This window comes from Bos indicus x Bos taurus, chromosome 13, assembly GCF_003369695.1.
Source record: "Bos indicus x Bos taurus breed Angus x Brahman F1 hybrid chromosome 13, Bos_hybrid_MaternalHap_v2.0, whole genome shotgun sequence".
Classification (NCBI taxonomy): Eukaryota; Metazoa; Chordata; class Mammalia; order Artiodactyla; family Bovidae; genus Bos; species Bos indicus x Bos taurus.
The window spans coordinates 73827121-73854745 of NC_040088.1; the positions used below are offsets into that span (position 1 = coordinate 73827121).

Consider the following 27625-nt stretch of genomic DNA (forward strand, 5'->3'; position numbering starts at 1 on the left):
TTTAATTTGGGGATTGAGATGATTTAAAGCTGAGCAGCAATCTCTCAGAAGGCTGATCTATATCTGTTTCATCTTTCCTGCAGAGATATACATCTTTGGGGTTTCAACCCAAAATATCACATTACCAGGGCCCTTTTGAGCAGTGAGACTTAAGATGCCTTTTGCAGAATCAGCAAATTCCATAAGGTAAAAATAGTTTCAAATTCTATCTATGTTCATGTATCTATCTATATAAAGATGTGTGTGTGTGTGTGTGTGTGTAGTCCAGATTGTCCAGTCAGAGTAATGGTCTATATTATTGAGTCTCTCATCGCTGAAAGAAAAACTGTCTCCTTTTTCTTTCTCATTAAAAAAGAATTATAATTTTCAAAGGTAAAAGCAATCATTTAAGTAAGCTCTTTTGATACTAATTTTGAAACAATTCTTCCAACATTTTCATACATTTAAATGAGTCTCTTATCACATAGTCCTTTCCAACTGTGCCTTTCTCAGTCTTGAATGTTTCCTTTCTTTCTGTATTTATTGTTTTTGCACAGGCCTTTTGTTAGTTTCTTCAGAAAGGACACTTTGGGTAGCATGTTTTCTTAATCTTTCTATTCCTGAGAAAATATTACTCTTGACTTCATGCATGAGTAATAACTTCACTAAATATAGATGCAGTGTCCATTAGAGCTCTGGAAATGTTACTCCATTTTTCTGTTTTTTTTTTTTTTTTTAAATTTAGAGTTGTGGAAGAAGTCTAAGGCTAATTTGATTTTGGTGATTTTAGTTATAAACAGATTTTGAATTTCCAATATGCTTTAAAAGCCTTCCTTTGTTATTGATCTTCAGAAAGTCCATGAGGATTTGTAGGTTTCTGTTCTCATATGAGTTTTCATTACCTTTGTCTATAAATATAACTTGTACTCTTGTGCTTTGGGTGGAGGAACTGGTTTGCATTAGGAAAACTTTTTTTTTTTTTTTTAAAGATGGCTTCATTTCTGTTTGTTCTATTATCTTTTCTTGGTATTCCAAGGAGATGCAAATTTAATTTCTTGGATCTACTGTCTCCATGTTTCACATTTATTCTCACTGGTATCATATTTTCTTTTCAGCAGTTGCAAATCCAATGCCTATAGACCTCAATCAGGTAACAAAAATAAATGAAGCCAGTCTGGTACAAAATTAGTGAGTAGCAAGGACTGTGGAGAGCAAACACCCCTTCTAAATGTGGCAGCTACCAATCAGGAGGAGAAGGGGATGACAGAGGATGAGATGGTTGGATAGCATCACTGACTTGATGGACATGAGTTTGAAGAAGCTCTGGAAGTTGTTGATGGGCAGGGAAGCCTGGAGTGCTGCAGTCCATGGGGTTGCAAAGAGTTGAACATGACTAAGCAACTGACCTGACTGACTGACTGACCAATCACCTGATATCTAGCACTAATAAAATAAGTTGACACTTGAGCAACACAAGTTTGAACTGTGCAGTCCAGATATAGGTAACTTTTTTTTCAACAAATATGTACTATGCTATGATGCTGTGCTAAGTTGCTTCAGTCGTGTCTGACTCTGTGCGACCCCATAGATGTCAGCCCACCAGGCTCCCCCATCCCTGGGATTATCCAGGCAAGAACACTGGAGTGGGTTGCCATTTCCTTCTCCAAGGCAGAAAAGTGAAAAGAGAAAGTGAAGCCGCTCAGTCGTGTCTGACTGTTTGCAACCCCATGGACTGCAGCCCACCAGGCTCCCCCGTCCCTGGGATTCTCCAGGCAAGAACACTGCAGTGGGTTGCCATTTCCGTCTCCAATGCATGAAGTGAAAAGTGAAAGTGAAGTCCCTCAGTCGTGTCTGACTCTTAGCGACCCCATGGACTGCAGCCTACCAGGCTCCTCCACCCATGGGATTTTCCAGGCAAGAGTACTGGAGTGGGGTGCCATTGCCTTCTCCGATATGTACTATAGTACAACACAATCTGTGGTTGGTTGAATCATTGGATATGGAACTACAGATACAGACGGCTGACTATAAAGTTGTTCACCAATTTTTGACTGTGTGGAGGGTAGGCATCCCTAAATCTCAGAGTTGTTCAAGATTCCAGAGAAACTAAAATATGGATTTTATAAAATGTAATATTCCTTAGCAGAAAACAAACAAGTCCCACAACTTACCACTGGGATGCTCTTGGTCACACACAGGATGGTCTGTTGCTTCACTGTCTTTTGTTATATTGTCATCCTCTGCAGAATCTGACATAAAAAACAAATAAAATCTTTAGTCAGTGTTTTTAACCAGGAAATACAGCAGCCTCCAGAACTCAAAGAACAGATATGTGTTTGGGGAAAAAAATTTATTATTTAAAAATATCATTAAAATGCTTAAATATCTTCATCAATAAATAAGCTTTTCTTAAAGTACTACATATGATGTCTTCACAAAGTTTACAAAGTAAAAATTGTAAGGATTCAGCTGGAACATCTTTTTTTACAACAAAGAAGAAAATATAAGCAGGCTTTATGCATCAGTGAAAGTCTTAGGAGAATTGTACAGAATGATATGAAAGGAAGCAAAATAGAGAAGATTAAAGGAATATAATTTTAATGTCCTTAATGCTTCCATTATTGTTGTTGTGCATATATGGGAGCCTTGAGTCCTTGAAAAGGCCAGATGCAGAGCTTTGAAATCCAGTGGTAATCAAAATCACCTTCCTCAGGAACTATACCAGTAGAACAATGGCAAAGGGGGAGCACAGACCTTCTGTTCTGTGCAACTTCACCCTGTTCCTTGTGTAGCATATTTAAACGTGGGATCAGTATAGGTTCACTTTTTTTTTCTAAAATCATATGACGTGCTTTACAGGAAATAATGTGGCTATAAGGATTCCAGTGACTTATGGACTCTTGCAAAGCTAGAAACGGTCCCCTGTTGGATATTTGAGACTTCTCTGGAGGCTCTTCAAAAATCACCGGTAAGAGCATGTGAGTAGATTAGTAGAATGACAGAAAATAAATCTTTCATTCATTCCACAAATATTCATTAAGCGCCAACTCTACGTCAGACATGGTTCTTGATACTGGGGAGTCAACAGTGAACAAAATAACAAATCTCTGCCCTCAAAGAGGTTACAGTCTAGTGTATGTTTTTCTCGTGGTTCAGTTCAGTTCAGTTCAATTGCTCAGTCGTGTCTGATTCTTTGTGACCTCATGGGCTGCAGCACGCCAGGCCTCCCTGTCCATCACCAACTCCCAGAGTTTACTCAAACTCATTTCCATTGAGTTGGTGATGCCATCCAGCCATCTCATCCTCTGTCGTCCCCTTCTCCTCCTGCCTTTAATCTTTCCCAGCATCCGGGTCTTTTCAAATGAGTCAGCTCTTCGTATCAGGTGGCCAAAGTATTGGCGTTTCACCTTCAGCATCAGTCCTTTCAGTGAACATTCAGGACTGATTTCCTTTAGAATGGACTGGTTGAATCTCCTTGTAGTCCAAGGGACTCTCAAGAGTCTTGTCCAACACCACAGTTCAAAAGCATCAATTCTTCGGTGCTCAGTTTTCTTTATAGTCCAACTCTCACATCCATACATGACCACTGGAAAAACCATAGCCTTGACTAGACCGACCTTTGTTGGCAAAGTAATGTCTCTGCTTTTGAATATGCTGTCTAGGTTGGTCATAACTTTTCTTCCAAGGAATATGCGTCTTTTTAATTCTTGGCTGCAGTCACCATCTGCAGTGATTTTGGAGGTTAAATGCGATCCAAAGATACCAAAAAGCCATGAGCTAATCTTGTATGCGTGTGGCCGTGGAGAGAGCAGGGGATGGCAGGCCAGCGCGTCTATTACTGACAAATGGTTTCTCTCCTGAGTTCATGCTCCTCAGTTGGGTTTTAACCCCTAACAGAGCTGAATCAGTTGGAATCTAAAATAAATCATTCTTGTTTCTCTTACCCACTTTTTTGTCCCCCTACCCCCAAACGAGGAGACAGCTTCAAACAAACAATATGATTTGGAATATGATGAGAAAGTTTTTTTGTCCAACTTGCCACTAGCAACATTTGATGGACAAGTGAGAAACCTGGGTAGTTAACATGATTCAGATTTAATAACCAGTGAAGCAAGTATACACCCAAAGTGTATGGTTTTAATTAAATGCAAATAATTCCCCCGAGGCAAATGTTTAATTATCTGCACAGCTTCTTATTTCTTTCTCAGACTGACAATAAATTTCAAAGTCCAAATTTGGAAGCAAAACTTTAGCACAGACACATTTCCCAAACTGTTATCTCAGTCAAGTCAAACTGTTTTAAACCAGCTCCCATTAAAATATGCCTTTTTAATTTTGAACCTAACACGTGAATTAAAAAATATGATTTGAATACTTTTTCCACATGAACACTGAAAATGAACAGTTTTAAAAAGGTACTATATGGACCAGACTAAATTTAATTTTGAAAGTGTGTTAGTTTTACTAGCTTATAAAAAATGGTATCATTTGATATGTACTCTGGTACAACACTCATTTCTTTCAAAATTATCCAAGATTCTGTATGCAGTTAAAATTTATTCATTTATACTTAAGAATAATTCACTAAACTTTATAATTTACATAAACATTATGTTTCATGAACCAAATATGACCTAAGAAATGGTCTTTTGAAAACTGATTTACAGTGAGTTTCTAAGTTAATGGTGCTATGAGTCACATAAAATGGGTGAAAGTATTTAAAAAATTAATTACTAGACTATGCCGATTTTGTCACCAAAATCTGTGTCTTTGGCAAGTTAAATGACCCTTAAATTTCAATTTCCTTGAGGAGTTGCTACAGCATTGCTAAGGCACTTTCTGATCTTATGTGCTCTAATGTATACCGTGTATTTCATTGAATCCAAGACATCATCGATTGTTATTTGCTCTATTATTTTGTGTAGAATTTAAAAAATGAGACCAAATGAACTATAACACACTCTAAATTTTAAAGATATGCCCTGATTTTGGAAATAAAATATATAAAGAACTATGCATCCTAGAAATACAATGTTTGAACATATTCTGTGTGAAATACATGTTTTTATGTGATGACAAAGATTTCACATCACATGACCCGTCACCAAAGCCACAAGTTCATCTTGTCTTGTAGGTGAGTCTTTTTTTCCAGAAATGCTTTCACGTATATACATCATTTTATTTACAGTAATAAAGGAAGATAGAAAGTATAAGCTCATACAGCAGGTGGCTGTGGAAGATTGTTCCCACCACAGTTTTTCTATTCAAAGAGCTATCTGAATTTCCAGTCTCATGAATTCTGCAAGACTATATTTGATCCTGAATGTTTTAAACCATGGCTCCTATTACACTACACATAGTCAGAGGTTTGGAATGACAGTGGAGCTTTTCTGCTTTGGAGGTGATGAAAGCTACATTCTATGTACATATAAAGTCATTATTCATAATCAAAAAGGGAAAATAAATCCAGTATATAGTCATTAAAAGAGGTTATTTTTCCTTTGTAAGTTCCATAAACTACCATGAAAACTGTAGTTGTATATACTAAATTCTTTTTTGTTGTTGTTTTGTTATTTATTATACTAAGTGCTTGAATCACCTTGGATTCACATTTTATTTAATTCTAAAAATTATCATTTGATAGTGTTCAAAAAATGTAGAAGAGCTACCACCTAATTCTGAGATTCAATGTTATTTTAATAAAGAATTTGAATTAAATTTTATATGTAGATCATGACTTTCAAAACTCTTAAGGTCAATGTCCTATTAGACAATTTTTTCAAATGCAAATATTAAATTGAATAGCCAAGCCAAAGTTCTAAAGACAAAAATTCTAAACAGTAGGTCATTTGTAATGCAGTCAATCACACATGCCTACACAGGCTAGTACATGTATAGATTTAAGCTGTGATGATAAATGATGATACTATTGAATTTTTAATCAACATATCTAGACTATAAATCAAAATAAATATTCTTTCTTTTGAAAATGTCCCCTTAGAACAAAAGCTGTTAACCCTACAGCATCACTAAATATGCTCTAGGGGTCCACAAACCTTTTTGAAATGATATGCAAATGTGTGCTTATATTCAAATGTTCATTGTTTCTGGGAGGAGAGAGCTTCTGTGATATTCTTATGGGGATATGTGACCCCAACAAGGTTAAAATAACTATAGAAATGTATAGTGCCAGTGGCACTGCCATTTTAGAAAGATTTTTAGTCCCATAATTGAGGAGCTACAGAATTTGATGTCTATCCATAAATTCACCAGTGATGGCAATTCTTGAATTCTTAAGGAAGATCTGATTTGAGCAAATAGCTCAAAACAATATGGAGATATATTTAATAAATGAGGAGGATAATCCAGCTGTCAAAAAACACTTTGTGAATGGATGATTAACTGTCTTTAAGAACATTTCCAAGACAGGAGGTGAAGTAAATCCATCTAGTAAGAGAGGCAGTCCCTGCTTACTATTGAGAGGAGAGGCAAGAGATCATTTGGGTGCAAAAATTCTACTGGGTCCGAACAAAATAAATACCATGCGTGAACACCTACACATAAAATATTCTTGCTCTGTAAGATGTAAGCATCCTTACGTGAGTACCTTGGCTTGACATGAAAGTCACACAGAAACACAGTCATCAGGATTTTCTTTGATTCTTGTAAGCTGATTAAACCAAGGAAAACATTTATCCTGGCCTGTTCCTTTGAATAGCTGGTTTAATGTGTGAAGCAATTGGAATAAAGTAGTTTTTCTTCCAGATGAACAGTGTGATCATTCACAATAAACTAGAGTCTCTACAGCCGATTAGGGTCTCCTTGAAGCTTTGCAGTGATGAAACCTCCATACCTACAGGAAACATATATCCTGTAATATGCTTCCAGAGCATTCAAATGGCAAGGCTCTGAACTGTGTGTGGTATCTGCAATGCTGGATACACAGGCTGGACTGTATTTGCCTGAAAAGGAAGCGGGTGCACAGGACAGGCTGTTGCTCTGAGCGGTGGCAGCTGAGCTATGGTTAGCCATTTGTCTCCATTATGTTCTCATTAACCCCCATTAAAAGGCGGAGAATCGTTCCCAGAGTTGCGGAATCTAGGTACTAAGAGTCTTTGAGACACAGAGGAGAGAAATACCATCCTGTCTATTAACTTCGTTTCTTTTTTTGGGGCAGCACCCTGTGGCCTGTGGGATCTTAGTTCCTCACCAGGGATGGAACCCATGTCTCCTGCAGTGGAAGTGTGGCGTCTCAAACCACTGGACACCAGGGAAGTCCCTAACTTTGTTTCTCTTAGAAAACATATTCCATATTCCAAACAGTACACCTGGGTAAACCAGCTTGTTCCAAGACTGGAGGTGATAATTCTTCCACAACTTGTTTTTGCAAATATAAGCAAATAAGAGAACTGATCATGAGTGGATGGGCACTAGTCTTGGGGTGTAATTCCAGATGTACAACTAGAAACTCCATTCACTTTATATAATCTCAGTTTCAGCATCTTAGGACCTGAGGGTGTCTAGGCAGATAATCCCAGAGAAGGCAATGGCACCCTACTCCAGTACTCTTGCCTGGAAAATCCCATGGATGGAGAAGCCTTGTGGGCTGTGGTCCATGGGGTCGCTAGGAGTCGGACATGACTGAGTGACTTCACTTTCACTTTTCACTTTCATGCGTTGGAGAAGGCAAGGGCAACCCACTCCAGTGTTCTTGCCTGGAGAATCCCAGGGACGGGGGAGCCTGTTGGGCTGCTGTTTATGGGGTCACACAGAGTCGGACACGACTGAAGTGACTTAGCAGCAGTAGCAGCAGGCAGATAATCCATCTTAAACATTTTATAATGCTAATCTGCTGAATTGTTCAAATTATCTCTTCCTTCCAGACAACTCTGTAAACCTTTCTACTCTTCACTTGCTATCTGCCTACTTGAGGTTTTACGTAGATTTCCCCTATTGATAAAGTAAAGGTTAACAGTGGGGGAAGTGGTGCTGTGTGACATCAATGACACGCTGGCTGTCTTTCATTCTGCGACTCCACAAAGGAGCATCACAACGTGAAACAGAACAGCTGGATATGAAACCGGGTTGGACCATGATGGGAAAAGAAATGCTTAATTACCCTTTCCATCAAGTTAATTTTTCCCCTTTGGCAATGTAAACAAAGGCAAATCTGCTCTTGTTTGGTTGTCTGTGACCTGCTATCCTTGACCTCCATCCTCCGATGCCTTTCTGTTCTTGCCTCCCTCTCCCTAGCTAAGCCTTGCACTGCAGGCTCTCTTTATTAAAAAAGAAAGAAAGAAAACTTTGACCAGGGCACAAGCATGAAAAGCAGCTATGGCTCCAAACACAGACTGACTTGCAATTCTATTAAAATGTTCACTGAGGGACTTCCCTGGTGGTCCAGTGGCTAAAAATCCAAGCTGCCAATGGGGGTTTGACCCCTGATCTGGGAACTAGATCCGGAAGGCTGAAACTACCAGTTCCCATGCCACAACCAAAGACACCATAATGTGGATCAAGATTCCAAGGGTCACAGCTAAGACCTGGCACAGCCAGATAAACATTTGAAAAAGTAGCCCATCTATAAATCAGGGAAAAGAGAAGAATTTTGTTTACACTTTGGTTTAATTTGATCTGATAATCCTAGGTCTTTGAGACAGTACTGCTGAGAGGACCGTCACCTGAGAAGAGAGGTGGAGGGGTATTCGGATCTTCACTCTGAGCGGGGTCACAGCCTAGCGGTTGGACACTCATTGATTGTTTTATTCCACAGAGAAGCTGAGGCAACAGACAGACTCGATGTCCAGATTCATAGCTGCTTCAGCTTCTGGGCTCTGGCTGTTTTCAGGCAGGAACCTGGAAAGAGGGGCTGAGATGCCAAGACCTCACCTGCTGAGATCCAGGCATTCCTACAGTCTCCAAGGGCCCAGTCATAACCTGCCCTGTCAGAGCACAACTTTAGTCTCCTTTCCAAATGATGGAATGGGACACGTCTGTAGACTAAGACATGCACTTGGAGCCCTTGTGAGAGTGACTCATTTTATGTGAGCTTCGAAGAGCTGGAGGACTTCTCCTGAACGTCTCTTTGTTCCTCACATCCAGAAAGATCCACAGACTCGGGGAGGAGCCAAGATGGCGGAGGAGTAGGACGGGGAGAACACTTTCTCCCCCACAAATTCATCAAAAGAGCATTTAAACGTCGAGTAAATTCCACAAAACAACTTCTGAATGCCGGCAGAGGACATCAGGCACCCAGAAAAGCAACCCAACTCTTCGAAAGGAGGTAGGAAAAAATATTAAAAACAAAAAAAAAGAGACAAAAGAGGGAGGGACGGAGTTCCGTCCCGGGAAGGGAATCTTAAAAAGAGAGAAGTTTCCAAACATCAGGAAACCTTCTCACTGCCGAATCTGCACCGAGTTTTGGAAGCACAGAGGGCAATATAACAGGGAGAAAAAATAAATAAACAATTTAAAACTCGCAGATTGCGAGCCCTACGGTAACTCCCCCAGCAGAGAAGCAGCGCAGACGCCTGCATCCGCCATTAGCAAGCCGGGGCTGGGCAGGGAGGCGCGGCGCGGGCTGCATCACTGAGAGTAAGAATCTGGCCTGATCACCCTGAGCGCTATCTGAGCGAAATAATTTGGGCTAGCAAACCAGACTGTGGGATACCTACCACGCGAAAAGCCAGCCCTAACCTAAGACCGCCAGGCCCGCGCACGGAACAAAGGACTGAACAGAGATAGCCGGCTGCAGACCTTGCCCCTCCGGTGACAGGCAGCCAGAGCCGGAAGGGGGCAATCGCAGCCCCAGAGAGACATTATCTATAAAACTGTAAGCAGGCTTCTTTGCTAACTAAAACTTCTTGGGGGTCTGGACGGTCAACATCGGCCTGAGAAGGTGCGCCGGTTTTACATCCAGATATCCGAGTGGCGGGGAGGCGATAAGTCGCAGCATTGGCGCTCGCCGGGGAAGAGCAAATTGGCGCTCGGACCTGGGAAGAGCACAAAACGCAGGCCCAACTGAGTCTGCGCCTCTGAGGACTACCCGAGTGCCTGAACCTGAGCGGCTTGGACCTGGGAGGTGCATGCAGCCCAGGGCCAGCCTCGGATTGTTCCCGGCGGAACAACCTAGAGTCCGAGCAGTGTGGACAGGGAGGCTACACGCGCCGTGAGCGGGGGCAGACCCAGGGTGGCTGAGGCACTGCGAGCCCACGCCAGTGTTATTTGTTTGCAGCGTCCCTCCCTCCCTCCCCACAGCGCGACTGAACAAGTAAGCCTAAAAAAAAAAAAAAAAAAAAAGTGTCCTCCACCGTGCCCTTTGAGTCAGGGCGGAAACCAGATACTGAAGAGACTAGCAAACAGAAGAAGATATAACAGAGGGAAACGCCTTGGAAGCTACAGGCAATAGATCAAAACCCTGTGGTTACTACGGACTACATAGGAAGGGGCCTATAGATCTTGAGAAATATAAATCTGACCAAGGAACTAGCCAAAAATGAACTGAACCCACAACACCCACACAAAAAAAAAAAACCCAAAAAAGCCCTAGATATATTTTTATTATTTTTACGATCATTCTTTCTTTTTTTTTTTTAATAAAAAAAAAAAATTTTAAGTCCTCTATTGTTCCTTTAATTTTCACTTTTATAACCTATTACTTTGCAAAAAAAAAAAAAAAGACCCTATTTTTTTTCTTCTTCAGCAAACTTCATATATATATATTTTATAATTTTTTGACCTTGTTTTTTTTTTTTTTGTTTGTTTGTTTGTTTTTTTCTTCTTTTCTTTAACACTGTATTTTTGAAATTCCAAACTCTACTCTAGATTTTTAATTTTCGCTTTTTGGTATATGTTATCAATTTTGTACCTATAGTTTTTTTTATATAATTTCTGTGACTTTTTTTTTTTTTTTCTTCTTCTCTGTTTCTTTCTCTTCTTCTTTTATATAACATTGTATATCTGAAATTCCAAACTTTACTCTAGATTTTTAATTTATGCTTTTTGGTATTTGATATCAATTTTGTACCTGTATTTTCTTTATAATTTTTGTGACATTGTTCGTATTTGTTTGTTTGTTTTCTCTCTTTATTTTTCTTCTTCTTCTTTTTTTTTTTTTTAACATTGTATTTTTGAAATTCCAAACTCTACGCTAGATTTTTAATTTTCGCTTTCTGGTATTAGTTATCAATTTTGTACCTGTACTTTCTTTATAATTTTTGCGACCTTGTTTGTTTTTGTTTGTTCATTTTTTCTTTCTTTTCCTTCTTCTTTTCTTTAACATCGTATTTTTGAAATTCCAAACTCTACGCTAGATTTTTAATTTTCGCTTTCTGGTATTAGTTATCAATTTTGTACCTGTACTTTCTTTATAATTTTCACGACCTTGTTTGTTTTTGTTTGTTCGTTCTTTCTCTCTTTCTTTTCCTTCTTCTTTTCTTTAACATCGTATTTTTGAAATTCCAAACTCTACTCTAGATTTTTAATTTTTGCTTTTATGTATTTGTTACCAATTTTGTACCTTTAAGGACCCAATCTTCAGGACCCATTTTTCACTAGGGAGTGAGATTACTGGCTTGACTGCTCTCTCTCCCTTTGGACCCTCCTTTTTCTCCACCAGGTCGCCTGTGTCTCCTCCCTAACCCCTCTCTACTCTACCCAACTCTGTGAATTTCTGTGTGTTCCAGACGGTGGAGAACACTTAGGGAACTGATTACTGGCTGGATCTGTCTCCCTCCTTTTCATTCCCCCCTTTTATCCTTCTGGCCACCTCTGTTACCTTCCTCCTTCTTCTCTTCTCTGTATAACCCCGTGAACATCTCTGAGTGGTCCAGTTGTGGAGTGCACATAAGGAAGTGACTACTGGCTAGCCCACTCTCTCCACTATTGATTCACCTCATCTCATTTGGGTCACCTCTAACTCCCTCCTCCCTCTTCTCTTCTCCATGTAACCCTGTGAACCTCTCTGAGTGACCCTCACTGTAGAGAAACTTATCATCTTTAATGTAGATGTTTTATCAGTGGTGCTGTATAGAAGGAGAAGTTTTGAAACTACTGTAAAAATAAGACCGATAATCGGAAGCAGGAGACTTAAGTCCAAACCCTGACTCCAGGGAACTCCTGACTCCAAGGAACATTCATTGACAGGAGCTCATCAATTGCCTCCATACCGACACTGAAACCAAGCACCACACAAGGGCCAATAAGTTCCAGGGCAAGACATACCAAGCAAATTCTCCAGCAACAAAGGAACACAGCCCTGAGCTTCAAGATACAGGCTGCCCAAAGTCACCCCAAAACTATAGACATCTCATAACTCATTACTGGACATTTCATTGCACTCCAGAGAGAAGAAATACAGCTCCACCCACCAGAACACCGACACAAGCTTCCCTAACCAGGAAACCTTGACAAGCCACCTGTACAAACCCACACACAGTGAGGAAACGCCATAATAAAGAGAACTCCACAAACTGCCAGAATACAGAAAGGACACCCCAAACTCAGCAATTTAAACAAGATGAAGAGACAGAGGAATACTCAGCAGATAAAGGAACAGGATAAATGCCCACCAAACCAAACAAAAGAGGAAGAGATAGGGAATCTACCTGATAAAGAATTCCGAATAATGATAGTGAAATTGATCCAAAATCTTGAAACTAAAATGGAATCACAGATAAATAGCCTGGAGACAAGGATTGAGAAGATGCAAGAAAGGTTTAACAAGGACCTAGAAGAAATAAAAAAGAGTCAATATATAATGAATAATGCAATAAGTGAAATTAAAAACACTCTGGAGGCAACAAATAGTAGAATAACAGAGGCAGAAGACAGGATTAGTGAATTAGAAGATAGAATGGTAGAAATAAATGAATCAGAGAGGATAAAAGAAAAACGAATTAAAAGAAATGAGGACAATCTCAGAGACCTCCAGGACAATATTAAACGCTACAACATTCGAATCATAGGGGTTCCAGAAGAAGAAGACAAAAAGAAAGACCATGAGAAAATACTTGAGGAGATAATAGTGGAAAACTTCCCTAAAATGGGGAAGGAAATAATCACCCAAGTCCAAGAAACCCAGAGAGTCCCAAACAGGATAAACCCAAGGAGAAACACCCCAAGACACATATTAATCAAATTAACAAAGATCAAACACAAAGAACAAATATTAAAAGCAGCAAGGGAAAAACAACAAATAACACACAAGGGAATTCCCATAAGGATAACAGCTGATCTTTCAATAGAAACTCTTCAAGCCAGGAGGGAATGGCAAGACATACTTAAAATGATGAAAGAAAATAACCTACAGCCCAGATTATTGTACCCAGCAAGGATCTCATTCAAGTATGAAGGAGAAATCAAAAGCTTTTCAGACAAGCAAAGGCTGAGAGAATTCTGCACCACCAAACCAGCTCTCCAACAAATACTAAAGGATATTCTCTAGACAGGAAACACAAAAACGGTGTATAAACTCGAACCCAAAACAATAAAGTAAATGGCAACAGGAACATACTTATCAGTAATTACCTTAAATGTAAATGGGTTGAATGCCCCAACCAAAAGACAAAGACTGGCTGAATGGATACAAAAACAAGACCCCTACATATGTTGTCTACAAGAGACCCACCTCAAAACAGGGGACACATACAGACTAAAAGTGAAGGGCTGGAAAAAGATTTTCCATGCAAATAGGGACCAAAAGAAAGCAGGAGTAGCAATACTCATATCAGATAAAATAGACTTTAAAACAAAGGCTGTGAAAAGAGACAAAGAAGGTCACTACATAATGATCAAAGGATCAATCCAAGAAGAAGATATAACAATTATAAATATATATGCACCCAACACGGGAGCACCACAGTACGTAAGACAAATGCTAACAAGTATGAAAGGAGAAATTAACAATAACACAATAATAGTGGGAGACTTTAATACCCCACTTACACCTATGGATAGATCAACTAAACAGAAAATTAACAAGGAAACACAAACTTTAAACGATACAATAGACCAGTTAGACCTAATTGATATCTATAGGTCATTTCATCCCAAAACAATGAATTTCACCTTTTTCTCAAGTGCACATGGAACCTTCTCCAGGATAGATCACATCCTGGGCCATAAAGCTAGCCTTGGTAAATTCAAAAAAATAGAAATCATTCCAAGCATTTTTTCTGACCACAATGCAGTAAGATTAGATCTCAATTACAGGAGAAAAACTATTAAAAATGCCAACATATGGAGGCTGAACAACACGCTGCTGAATAACCAACAAATCACAGAAGAAATCAAAAAAGAAATCAAAATTTGCATAGAAACGAATGAAAATGAAAACACAACAACCCAAAACCTGTGGGACACGGTAAAAGCAGTCCTAAGGGGAAAGTTCATAGCAATACAGGCACACCTCAAGAAACAAGAAAAAAGTCAAATAAATAACCTAACTCTACACCTAAAGCAACTAGAAAAGGAAGAAATGAAGAACCCCAGGGTTAGTAGAAGGAAAGAAATCTTAAAAATTAGAGCAGAAATAAATGCAAAAGAAACAAAAGAGACCATAGCAAAAATCAACAAAACCAAAAGCTGGTTCTTTGAAAGGATAAATAAAATTGACAAACCATTAGCCAGACTCATCAAGAAACAAAGGGAGAAAAATCAAATCAACAAAATTAGAAACGAAAATGGAGAGATCACAACGGACAACACAGAAATACAAAGGATCATAAGAGACTACTATCAACAATTATATGCCAATAAAATGGACAACGTGGAAGAAATGGACAAATTCTTAGAAAAGTACAACTTTCCAAAACTGGACCAGGAAGAAATAGAAAATCTTAACAGACCCATCACAAGCATGGAAATTGAAACTGTAATCAAAAATCTTCCAGCAAACAAAAGCCCCGGTCCAGACGGCTTCACAGCTGAATTCTACCAAAAATTTAGAGAAGAGCTAACACCTATCCTGCTCAAACTCTTCCAGAAAATTGCAGAGGAAGGTAAACTTCCAAACTCATTCTATGAGGCCACCATCACCCTAATACCAAAACCTGACAAAGATCCCACAAAAAAAGAAAACTACAGGCCAATATCACTGATGAACATAGATGCAAAAATCCTTAACAAAATTCTAGCAATCAGAATCCAACAACACATTAAAAAGATCATACACCATGATCAAGTGGGCTTTATCCCAGGGATGCAAGGATTCTTCAATATCCGCAAATCAATCAATGTAATACACCACATTAACAAATTGAAAAATAAAAACCATATGATTATCTCAATAGATGCAGAGAAAGCCTTTGACAAAATTCAACATCCATTTATGATAAAAACTCTCCAGAAAGCAGGAATAGACGGAACATACCTCAACATAATAAAAGCTATATATGACAAACCCACAGCAAACATTATCCTCAATGGTGAAAAGTTGAAAGCATTTCCTCTAAAGTCAGGAACAAGACAAGGGTGCCCACTTTCACCATTACTATTCAACATAGTTTTGGAAGTTTTGGCCACAGCAATCAGAGCAGAAAAAGAAATAAAAGGAATCCAAATTGGAAAAGAAGAAGTAAAACTCTCACTATTTGCAGATGACATGATCCTCTACATAGAAAACCCTAAAGAGTCCACCAGAAAATTACTAGAAATAATCAATGACTACAGTAAAGTTGCAGGATATAAAATCAACACACAGAAATCCCTTGCATTCCTATACACTAATAATGAGAAAACAGAAAGAGAAATTAAGGAAACAATTCCATTCACCATTGCAACGGAAAGAATAAAATACTTAGGAATATATCTACCTAAAGAAACTAAAGACCTATATATAGAAAACTATAAAACACTGGTGAAAGAAATCAAAGAGGACACTAATAGATGGAGAAATATACCATGTTCATGGATTGGAAGAATCAATATAGTGAAAATGAGTATACTACCCAAAGCAATTTATAGATTCAACGCAATCCCTATCAAGCTACCAACAGTATTCTTCACAGAGCTAGAACAAATAATTTCACAATTTGTATGGAAATACAAAAAACCTCGAATAGCCAAAGCGATCTTGAGAAAGAAGAATGGAACTGGAGGAATCAACCTACCTGACTTCAGGCTCTACTACAAAGCCACAGTTATCAAGACAGTATGGTACTGGCACAAAGACAGAAATATTGATCAATGGAATAAAATAGAAAGCCCAGAGATAAATCCACGCACATATGGACACCTTATCTTCGACAAAGGAGGCAAGAATATACAATGGATTAAAGACAACCTCTTTAACAAGTGGTGCTGGGAAATCTGGTCAACCACTTGTAAAAGAATGAAACTGGACCACTTTCTAACACCATACACAAAAATAAACTCAAAATGGATTAAAGATCTAAACGTAAGACCAGAAACTATAAAACTCCTAGAGGAGAACATAGGCAAAACACTCTCCGACATACATCACAGCAGGATCCTCTATGACCCACCTCCCAGAATATTGGAAATAAAAGCAAAAATAAACAAATGGGACCTAATTAACCTTAAAAGCTTCTGCACATCAAAGGAAACTATTAGCAAGGTGAAAAGACAGTCTTCAGAATGGGAGAAAATAATAGCAAATGAAGCAACCGACAAACAACTAATCTCAAAAATATACAAGCAACTCCTACAGCTCAACTCCAGAAAAATAAACGACCCAATCAAAAAATGGGCCAAAGAACTAAATAGACATTTCTCCAAAAAAGACATACAGATGGCTAACAAACACATGAAAAGATGCTCAACATCACTCATTATCAGAGAAATGCAAATCAAAACCACTATGAGGTACCATTTCACACCAGTCAGAATGGCTGCGATCCAAAAGTCTACAAATAATAAATGCTGGAGAGGGTGTGGAGAAAATGGAACCCTCTTACACTGTTGGTGGGAATGCAAACTAGTACAGCCACTATGGAGAACAGTGTGGAGATTCCTTAAAAAACTGGAAATAGAACTGCCTTATGATCCAGCAATCCCACTGCTGGGCATACACACTGAGGAAACCAGAAGGGAAAGAGACACGTGTACCCCAATGTTCATCGCAGCACTGTTTATAATAGCCAAGACATGGAAGCAACCTAGATGTCCATCAGCGGATGAATGGATAGGAAAGCTGTGGTACATATACACAATGGAGTATTACTCAGCCATTAAAAAGAATACATTTGAATCAGTTCTAATGAGGTGGATGAAACTGGAGCCTATTGTACAGAGTGAAGTAAGCCAGAAGGAAAAACATAAATACAGTATACTAACGCATATATATGGAATTTAGAAAGATGGTAACAATAACCTGGTGTACGAGACAGCTAAAGAGACACTGATGTATAGAACAGTCTTATGGACTTTGTGGGAGAGGGAGAGGGTGGGAAGATTTGGGAGAATGGCAATGAAACATATAAAATATCATGTAGGAAACAAGTTGCCAGTCCAGGTTCGATGCATGATGCTGGATGCTTGGGGCTGGTGCACTGGGACGGCCCAGAGGGATGGTATGGGGAGGGAGGAGGGAGGAGGGTTCGGGATGGGGAGCGCATGTATACCTGCGGAGGATTCATTTTGATATTTGGCAAAACTAATACAATTATGTAAAGTTTAAAAATAAAATAAAATTGGAAGAAAAAAAAAAAAAAAAAAGATCCACAGACTCACTCCAGTGAAAATGGGTGTGCTTCCTTTTTTCTGTTTTTGTTTCCCTTTGACTTTCCCATGTTATTGAATACACCTTGTAATTTGGATGGCTGCAGAAGGATTCATTATTTGGATCTGCCATAAGCTACTTTACTATTGCCTCTCTTATGAGATATCCAAATTGAATCACAGCTTCAGCCATTCTAAATAATCCTATGTGTTGGTTGTATTGGGAGTCTCGAAGCTGGATTCATTCCACTCTTCTCTTACTTTTTCTCAGCCCTAGCCCATCTCTAACATCTACAGAGAATTGATCTACAGAGAATTGATCTCTTGAGAGCTAGAGCAGTTGGAATACAGAACAAGAGAGGTCAGCTAAGCCTTACAGTAGCCAGCCTCCCCTATCCCCCATACCCATTGGACTCTCCCTGAGATTGCAACAAATGGTTCCAAGAGATGAGGTGCTTCCCAAGACTCTGATCAAAAGCACTCTTGACCCAGAAGGGCCAGAAGTACCCAGGAGCCAATGTCCAGCTTCCTGACTCCCAAAGGATCCAGGAGGTAAGATTTCACTTTCCCTGCCTCTCAGGCAAACAATTCTGAATATTCTCTATACATATCTCTGAGGAATGGCGCCCCAGTTCCCCTCGGAAGTAACCTGCTCATTACAGTACCCCTTATTGGATGTCCTCCTCACTTCCCCAAGCTTCACCTGTGGCTTCCTGGGACCACCTCCCAAATAAACCATTTGTACCCACATCCCTGTCTCAGAATTTGCTTCTGCAGAACTCAAGCTAAGACAGCCAAGATAGTCAATAACCTGTCTCTCACTACTTACTAGCAAAAACGGGAACGCTGCCTCTATTCTCCTGACTTACAGCTCTCTTATGCCACGCTGCCTTTTGTTAGGGAACATTAAGTCAGTGCCTGCCACCTAAAGAGGGGAAGTTGGGGAAAGAGGTGTTTTGTATCATATAATCCTGAGCACCAGACCACAGGTGAAAGACGGATCCTGAGCAGTCACCTTAGACTGGCCAACAGACTCTGAATTAAGGTGGCCTCTCATGAGACCTCCACCTACCAGGAGAGAACTCACATTTGGTTATGATGAAAGGAATCCACCAGCTCCTTTGACTTGGAGTGTTTCTGGTAAAATATACAGAGAAAGTTTCAAAGCAGAGAGTGGCTTAAAGGCAGAGATTTATTCAAGGAGAAAGGAGGAAACAGAAGCCATGGATGGGGCAGGAGACAGAAGTGTCAACAGTTACTTGGCAGCATCAGGGGAGTAGAAAGAGGAAAAGAAGAAAAAGTCTTGGATGCTCCCTGAGTGGATGGCTGTTAGCTGAGTTTCAGGAAGAACTGATGGAGGGGCTATTGCCTCTCAAATGACTCAGTTATTGAGGCTCAATGAAATGTTTTCCTCACTCTCTGACTTTTCAACCAATCAAGTTAAGAGTCTGACTCTCATGCTGGACCTTGCAAGTTCATTTTCTAATTTTGTTGTGTATATATATATATATATATATATTTTAAACATTTCAAAAGTGCTTTTAAAATATTATTTTAAGAATTATACTTATATCCTTTTACATCCATTTTTAAAAAAAGAACATTTACCTTTCTAGCTGTTTCCAATGTCCAGCATCCTCATGAAACTTGTACACAGATGGAAAGATAGTGGACCAAGAAACTTAGAGAAAGTTAAAGAGGGGAACAGCCTGGTCTTGCAGAACAAAACAAGTTTAATAAACTTCATTTTTAAAACTGACCCTGGTGGGGAAAAAAATTCAGGCAACATATGGTATAACAGGAAATGGGGTATATACAAGCATTTGTATGATGAGGGCAATGATTTGCCTTATATGCTGAGAAAAATGTTTTAAAACCAAACACTGTGAGATGCTATTTTATGACAACCTTGGGAAATATACTATGGATTAATGTAAAATGTTATTTTCTATTTCCAGGAAGATTTTTTAAATCTACTACTATTTTAGACTAGGTTTAACTAAGAGGTCTAGAAATCATTATAAAGGACTTTCCTAATGCAATGAATGACTTAAACAACAGAAATTTGTTTTCTCATAGCTCTGGGACTGAACAGTCCAGGATTGAGTTGTTGGCTGTTCCAGCTTCTGGTGGGCCCTCCTCCTGCCTTGCAGTAGGAAGCCTTCTTGCTGTGTGCTCACATGTCCTTTCCTCGGTGTGTGTGTTCAGAGACAGAAATTGAGATTTTTCTTCCTTTTCCTGAAGAAGCCATTAATCAAACCTAGACAGCATATTAAAAAGCAGACACATCACTTGGCCAACAAAGGTCCATATACTCAAAGCTGTGGTTTTTCTAGTAGTTATGTATGGATATGGAGTTGGACCATGAAGAAGGCTGAGAGTTGAAGAACTGATGCTTTGGAACTATGGTTCTGGAAAAGACTTTTGAGAGTTCCTTGGACTGCAAGGAAATCAAACCAGTCAATCCTAAAGGAAATGAACCTTGAACATTCATTGGAAGGGCTGATGCTGAAGCTATAATACTTTGGCCACTTGATACAAAGAGCTGACTTATTGGAAAAGACCCTGATGCTGGGGAAGATGGAAGGCAAAAGGAGAAGGGGGAAGTAGAGGATGAGATGGTTAGACAGCATCACCAACATGATGGACATGAATTTGAGCAAATTCTGGGAGATAGTGAAGGACAGACAAGCCTGGCATGCTGCAGTCATGAGGTTGCAAAGAGTTGGATGTGACCTAGTGACTGAATAAGAATTGCATTATGAAGGGACCCACCCTTATGACTTAATATAACCCCAATTACCTCTCAAAGAGCCCATCTCCACATACCATTACATTGACTAGGAAAGGAGTTAAGTAACTGTTTGCCAAACACCATGTACCAATAAGCACTTCATGGGTCTTCCCTGGTGGTCCAGCGGTTAAGACCCCATGCCCCCACTGCAGCTTGATCCCTGGTTGAGAACTAAGAGCCCACATGCCATGTGGTGAGCCCAGAAGATTAAAAAAAGAAAAAAAAGCATTTCAGCAGACTTCCCTGGTGGTCCAGTGGCTAAGACTTTGAGATCCACTGAAGACCCCTGGTCAGATAACTAGATGTCACATGTCACAACTAAAGATCCCATATGCCTCAAGGAAGTTGGAGATGCCGCCTGCTGCAGCTAAGACCTGGTGCAGCCTCATAATTGATAAATACATAATTTTAAAAAAGCATATCGGTACCTTAAATATTCCTGCAGTGGGACTAGGGTGAGTGGCAGAGTATCAGTTCTCTTTGTAATAGAGAACTATGTCAATAAGTTTCTGAGAAAAGAATAAACCATATTTCATCAATATTTTAATATTAACTACACATTGAAATTATTATATTTTGGATATACTGGTTAAATAGATTATTAAAATTGTTTTCACCTTTTTTCTTCCTTAATGTGACTATTAGAAAATTTAAAGTTATATATGTGGCTCTCATTTATTTCTATCAGACAGTGCTGTTTTAGAGAATTGAGTATGAGCTTGACTTACACAAATAATCAAACACATGTTTATTTAAAGGCCGGAGTTATGAAGATGGGAAATTGCAGCTTGTAAAGCACGGTCTGTCAGAAACTTGAAAATCTAATTTGGCATATAGTGATGCATCTACATATGCTGATAGCGATGGCTAAGGAGAAGAAAAGCCTAATTAGGTATAATCAGAGAGGATTTTCTGAGAAGGAATTAGAGGGAAAAAGAGAATGATAAATTTGCAACAACTATCACACTTACTTATACCCAAACAGCATCCAAGAGTTGAACATTTTTGCTTTTTGTTGATTTGACCCAAATTTCTTAGCTTGGCACTCAGAGTTCTCGACAGTCAGGGCTCTACCTTAGCAATGCATTACTAAGTAGATGAATGGATCTATCACTAAGGCCAAGTGAATCTGTTCGTTGAACAGAAAATAGGTTTTTTGATGTCCTACTTCCAACTGTTCAGGGATGCTATTCCACCTAGCTACAACAGCTTATTTCTACTCTAGGACATCTGTGCAGCTTTCAGATTCCAGCTCAAAAGTCCTATTCTCTACCCACATGGCACAGATAAGCCCACACCAGAGATGCTCCTAGCCCCCAAGATCCTTTAACGTTCATGTGTATCTTCCCTTCTGTACTTGTCACTCTGTCTGGTTTGTTAGCTGTGGCGCATCCTAGTCAAGTGGCCTCTGACCACATCCTTATTGCTCCATGCTTTACTTTCCTTGTCTGTAAAGTGGGGTGATAACGGCACTCATCTCATAGATGAGCACGGAATGAATGAAAATATGCAAAGTATTTAGAATAGAATCTAATGGATAATAGGGATTAGATAAATTTAGTTGCAACTAGTATCATTATGACTGATATTTGTTATGCAGCGCATGCCTATAGGTCTCATTTTTCCATCTCAATTGTAAATTTCTTGAAGGCCAAGAGCAATGTTTTCTTCTTCCTCTTGCAGAAGGTCTTACAAAGAGTTAGAATATAGCAAATATCAGTTGATGACCATAATACCATTTTCATTGGTGCTTTTAAATTTTTAAATTTAAATACTTTCCAAAAACACAAGAGAAGACTCTACACATGGACATCACCAGATGGTCAACACCAAAATCAGACTGATTATATTCTTTGCAGCCATATATGGAGAATCTCTATACAGTCAGCAAAAATAAGACCGGGAGTTGACTGTGGCTCAGATCATGAACTCTTATTGCCACAATTCAGACTGAAATTGAAGAAAGTGGAGAAAACCACTAGACCATTCAGGTATGACCTAAATCAAATCCCTTACGACTATACAGTGGAAGCGAGAAATAGATGTGAGGGACTAGATCTGATAGACAGAATGCCTGAAGAACTATGGATGGAGGTTCCTGACATTGTACAGGAGACAGGGATGAAGATCATCCCCAAGAAAAAGAAATGCAAACAAGCGAAATGGCTGTCTGTGGAGGCCTTACAAATAGCTGTGAAAAGAAGAGAAGCAAAAGCAAAGGAGAAAAGGAAAGATACACCCATCTGAATGCAGAGTTCAAAGAATAGCAAGGAGAGATAAGAAAGCCTTCCTCAGTGATCAATGCAAAGAAATAGAGGAGGGAACATTTCATGCAAAGATGGGCTCAATACAGGACAGAAATGGTAGGGACCTAACAGAAGCAGAAGATATTAAGAAGAGGTGGCAAGAATACACAGATGAACTATACAAAAAAGATCATCATGAGCTAGATAATCACGATGGTGTGATCACTCACCTAAAGCAAGACATCCTGGAATGTGAAGTCAAGTGGGCCTTAGAGTGTATCACTATGAACAAAGCTAGTGGAGGTAATGGAATTCCAGTTGAGCTATTTCAAATCCTAAAAGATGATGCTGTGTAAGTGCTGCACTCAATATGTCAGCAAATTTGGAAAACTCAGCAATGGCCACAGGACTGGAAAAGGTCAGTTTCATTCCAATCCCAAAGAAAGGCAATGCCAAAGAATGCTCAAATTACTGCACAACTGCACTCATCTCAGACGCTAGTAAAGTAATGCTCAAAATTCTCCAAGCCAGGCTTCAGCAATACGTGAACCATGAACTTCCAGATGTTCAAGCTGGTTTTAGAAAAGGCAGAGGAACCAGAGAACAAATTGCCAACATCCACTGGATCATATAAAAAGCAAGAGAGTTCCAGAAAAATATCTATTTCTGCTTTATTGACTATGCCAAAGCCTTTGATTGTGTGGATCACAACAAACTGTGGAAAATCCTGAAAGAGATGGGAATACCATACCACCTGACCTGCCTCTTGAGAAATCTCTGTGCAGGTCAGGAAGCAACAGTTAGAACTGGACATGGAACAACAGACTGGTTCCAAATAGGAAAAGGAGTACGTCAAGGCTGTATGTTGTCACCTTGCTTATTTAACTTATATGCAGAGTACATGATGAGAAACGCTGGGCTGGATGAAGCAAAAGCTGGAATCAAGATTGCTGGGAGAAATATTAATAACCTCAGTTATGCAGATGACATCACCTTTTGGCAGAAAGTGAAGAGGAACTAAAAAGCCTCTTGATGAAAGTGAAAGAGGAGAGTGAAAAAGTTGGCCTAAAGCTCAACATTCAGAAAACTAAGATCATGGCATCTGGTCCCATCACTTCATGGGAAATAGATGGGGAAACAGTGGAAACAGTGGCTGACTTTATTTTGGGGGGCTCCAAAATCACTGTGGATGGTGATTGCAGCCATGAAATTAAAAGACGCTTACTCCTTGGAAGGAAAGCTATGTCCAACCTAGACAGCAAATTAAAAAGCAGAGACATTACTTTGTTAACAAAGGTCCATCTAGTCAAAGCTATGGTTTTTCCAGTGGTCATGTATGGATGTGAGAGTTGGACTATAAAGAAAGCTGAGCACCAAGGAATTGATGCTTTTGAATGGTGGTGTTGGAGAAGACTCTTGAGAGTCCCTTTGACTGCAAGGAGATCCAACCAGTCCATCCTAAAGGAGATCAGTCCTGGGTGTTCATTGGAAGGACTGATGTTGAAGCTGAAACTCCAATATTTTGGCCACCTGATGCGAAGGGCTGACTCATTTCAAAAGTCCATGATGTTGGGAAAGATTGAAGGCAGGAGGAAAAGGGGATGACAGAGGATGAGATGGTTGGATGGCATCACCAACTCAATGGACATGAGTTTGGGTAAAGTCCGGGAGTTGGTGATGGACAGGGAGGCCTGGTGTGCTGCAGTCCATGGGGTCACAAAGAATCGGACACGACTGAGCGACTGAACTGAACTGAACTGTACTGAAATATATTTTAATTGGCACTTTCTGAAGGCCAGACTTTGTATGACTCACTAGAAGATAAGATGATGGACAATGTACATGTTGTCCTCCTTCCATGGAAACTGAGTTATAGCAGAGGGAGCTGGGAAAAAGTAAGGATGCCAAAGAAAAGAGAGGTGTCCACAGTTACAGATTACTGTAAGTGTTATGGATTAATTACAAGGGGCTCGGACAGCCATTGAGTGGAGGAGCCGCTATACCTAAAAAGTTGGTCAGAAAAGGCTGTGATGAGATGGAGCCATACTGGGGGCAAGAGGGTTCTGTAAGCTAAGAATGGAGAGGCAGGTGTAGTCGGTAATGTTACATCTTATATGTTGTAGTTATGTTTGCATTTAACTTTGGGGGAAACATGAAAGTATTACAAGAATTCAAGAAGCAGTGGGTTCATTTTGCTTTGCTTGGGAATGTCAGTTGGCCCTAGGGTCTTTTACTTTCTTCCATCTCCACTCATCCTTTCCCCTCCTATGTAACGGTTCTCTCTCTGAACCACGCTTCCTACCCTACGGTTTGCCTTTTTTTCATCAAGTAAAAAGAAACTCACTATGGTTCATATGGTGACCATATGCCCTGAATTTTTTTTATTCAAGTAGAGTTGATTTACCATGTTGTGTTAGTTTCAGATGTACAGGATGTACAGCACAGTGATTCAGATCTCTCTCTTTCTCTCTCTCTCTCTCTATATATATATATACAAGCCACTTTTTTCAGATTCTTTTCTCTTATAGGTTATTAAAAATACTGCATCTAGTTCCCTGTGCTATATAGTAGGTCCTTGCTGGTTATCTCTTTTGTATATATTGGGCTTCCCTGGTGGCTCTGATGGTAAAGCATTCGCCTGCAATGCAGGAGACCTGGGTTCAGTCCCTGGGTCGGGGTGATCCCCTGGAGAAGGGAATGGCTACCCACTCCCGTATCCTTGCCTAGAGAATTCTATGCACAGAGGAGCCTGGAGGCCTACATTCCACGAGGTCGCTAAATATTGGACATGACTGAGTGACTAACACACTCACGCACAAGCACGTTAATACCAGCCTCTTAATGCTCTGACTTTTTAAGTATAATTCTAACTGCCAAGATTCTATTATATCTTATCAGATCACATAATATGATTCCTCGAAGGAAAAAAGATAAAAATATTTTTCCTTCTGAGCATGGACCATCACCTCCTTCTGCAATGCAGGAGATGCGGGTTCAATCCCTCAGGGAGATCCCCTGGAGGAGGAAATGGCAGCCCACTCCAGTATTCTTGGCAGGACAATCTCATGGACAGTCTTCGAGTAGGCTACAGTCCATGGGGTTGCAAAGAGTCAGACACGGCTGAGCACCTGAGCGCACACACTGAGTGAACATTTAGTAATGCCTCTGCCTCAGAATGTGGTTGGCATCGAAAACATTTATGGACAGTTTAGGTAAGCTGAAGCAATCTAATGGCTGTTGAAAAACATGTCTCTTGAAAGACTTAGATCCTTATGAGTCTCCCAATATCACAAAACCATTATAAAGCATAGCACAAGCTGGGAGAAATGTTGTCCTTGCAGATTCATGCTGGGTCTAAAACAGTGTCTGAGTGTATGTACATGCATGTGGTTTTGTGTATCCATAGATGTGTATGTTGAGTCTTACTGTGCTTGCTGGATGAGAAAGAAAGCTAACTGTTAAATGAAAGAGAAAAGTTTCCGCTAAATGCTATCAATGTTTGTTAGGAGACCTTGTCTTTATACTTGATTAAAAAGATATTTCAGTCTTTGCCACTGGCTAGTCAGTTATTCTTTTTTTTTTTTTTTTGTCTTAATAAAGCAGCAGTTCTGAGACATTCTCTGCCTCTCTCTCAGTAAATATCCCCACCTTGGGAACAGTGGCGGAAAGGACAGATGACAACGAAACGTCATTCGGGATGAGGCAGATACACATTTTTGCTCATGGAATCTACTGTCAAAAACTGAGGCTACATTTTCTGAAATGAGAGAATATTCCTTCAAAAACACTGTGTTGCCATGAATTTAGGAAACTCAAGCTCCATTTTTCAAGTTATTTTACTAGTGTTTATCTTTCATTATAATAATGATTGCAATTTATCAAAAGCAAAACTTTATATGGTTTAATTCTTCTGGATAGGATATGAGATTGTTTCCTAAACTATAATTGGTTGGATTAAAATGGTTTATATATGAAAAAAAGGACAAACAAAACAATGTAAAAAAAACTATTTGGTAAATTAAAATGAGAAATGCTACATGCTTCAGTCTATCCTGAGTTTCTCAATGCATGTCAGCATGTTGAAGGCTCTGAAAAGACCTCCAGTGTTGAAACTACCTTGTCTAAATTTGTGGTTTCTAGAGTGTTTTGACTGCTGAATGTCTGACTGTTTGTGACCCCGTGGACTGTAACCCACCAGGCTCCTCTGTCCATGGAGTTCTCCAGGCAAGAATAGCTTTTATAATTTACTAACACTTATTAACATCCTAAATGTCCATCCACAGGTGAATGGATAAAGATGTGGTACATACACACACACAGAGTGGAACACCGCCCAGCCATAGAATGAAGGAACGCCACTGGCAGCAACGTGCAAGGACAAATACTAAGAAGTCAGAAAGAGGAAGACAAACGCCATCTGATACCACTTGTATGTGGAATTTGTAATAGTACACCAATGGACTTATCTACAAAGTAGAAACAGACCCACAGATGTAGAGAACAGTCGTGGCTGCCAAGTAGGAGGGGGCCTGGGAGAGGGATGGAGTTTGAGATTCGCAGATGAAATCGTAGAATGGATTGCCAATGTCCTACGGTACAGCAGGGCAACTATATTCAATATCCTGCGACAAACCATAATGGCAAAGAATAGAAAAACAAGTTGTATATATATATATAAAACTGAATTACTTTGTTGTATGACAGAAATTAACACATGTTGTAAATCAGCTATACTTCGATAAAGAATACACAGAAAAGAAAAATAGACTGCTCTTAGCAGATGCTCTTAATTTATTCAGACTGTCTAGGAATATACCTTTTATGGTTTATCTTAAGGAGGTACTCCAAATATTATTTTTTAAACTAATTAACAAGAAAGTGACAAGATAGAAAAAAGTATACTCCAAGAATAGTACATTTTTATGAG

The 27625-nt window shown here is 39.4% G+C and overlaps 1 protein-coding gene across 3 annotated transcripts in view; it reads right to left on the bottom strand.

Annotated features, from left to right (window-relative positions):
* The window catches only part of MACROD2 (MACRO domain containing 2), a 2312183-nt gene that overhangs the window by 105328 nt on the left and 2179230 nt on the right, over positions 1-27625 (bottom strand). For all 3 annotated transcript variants that reach the window (XM_027560273.1, XM_027560275.1, XM_027560274.1), the window contains one exon: positions 2151-2228. In XM_027560273.1, the coding sequence (XP_027416074.1) occupies positions 2151-2228 (78 nt within the window). The remainder of the gene's footprint in view (positions 1-2150; positions 2229-27625) is intronic.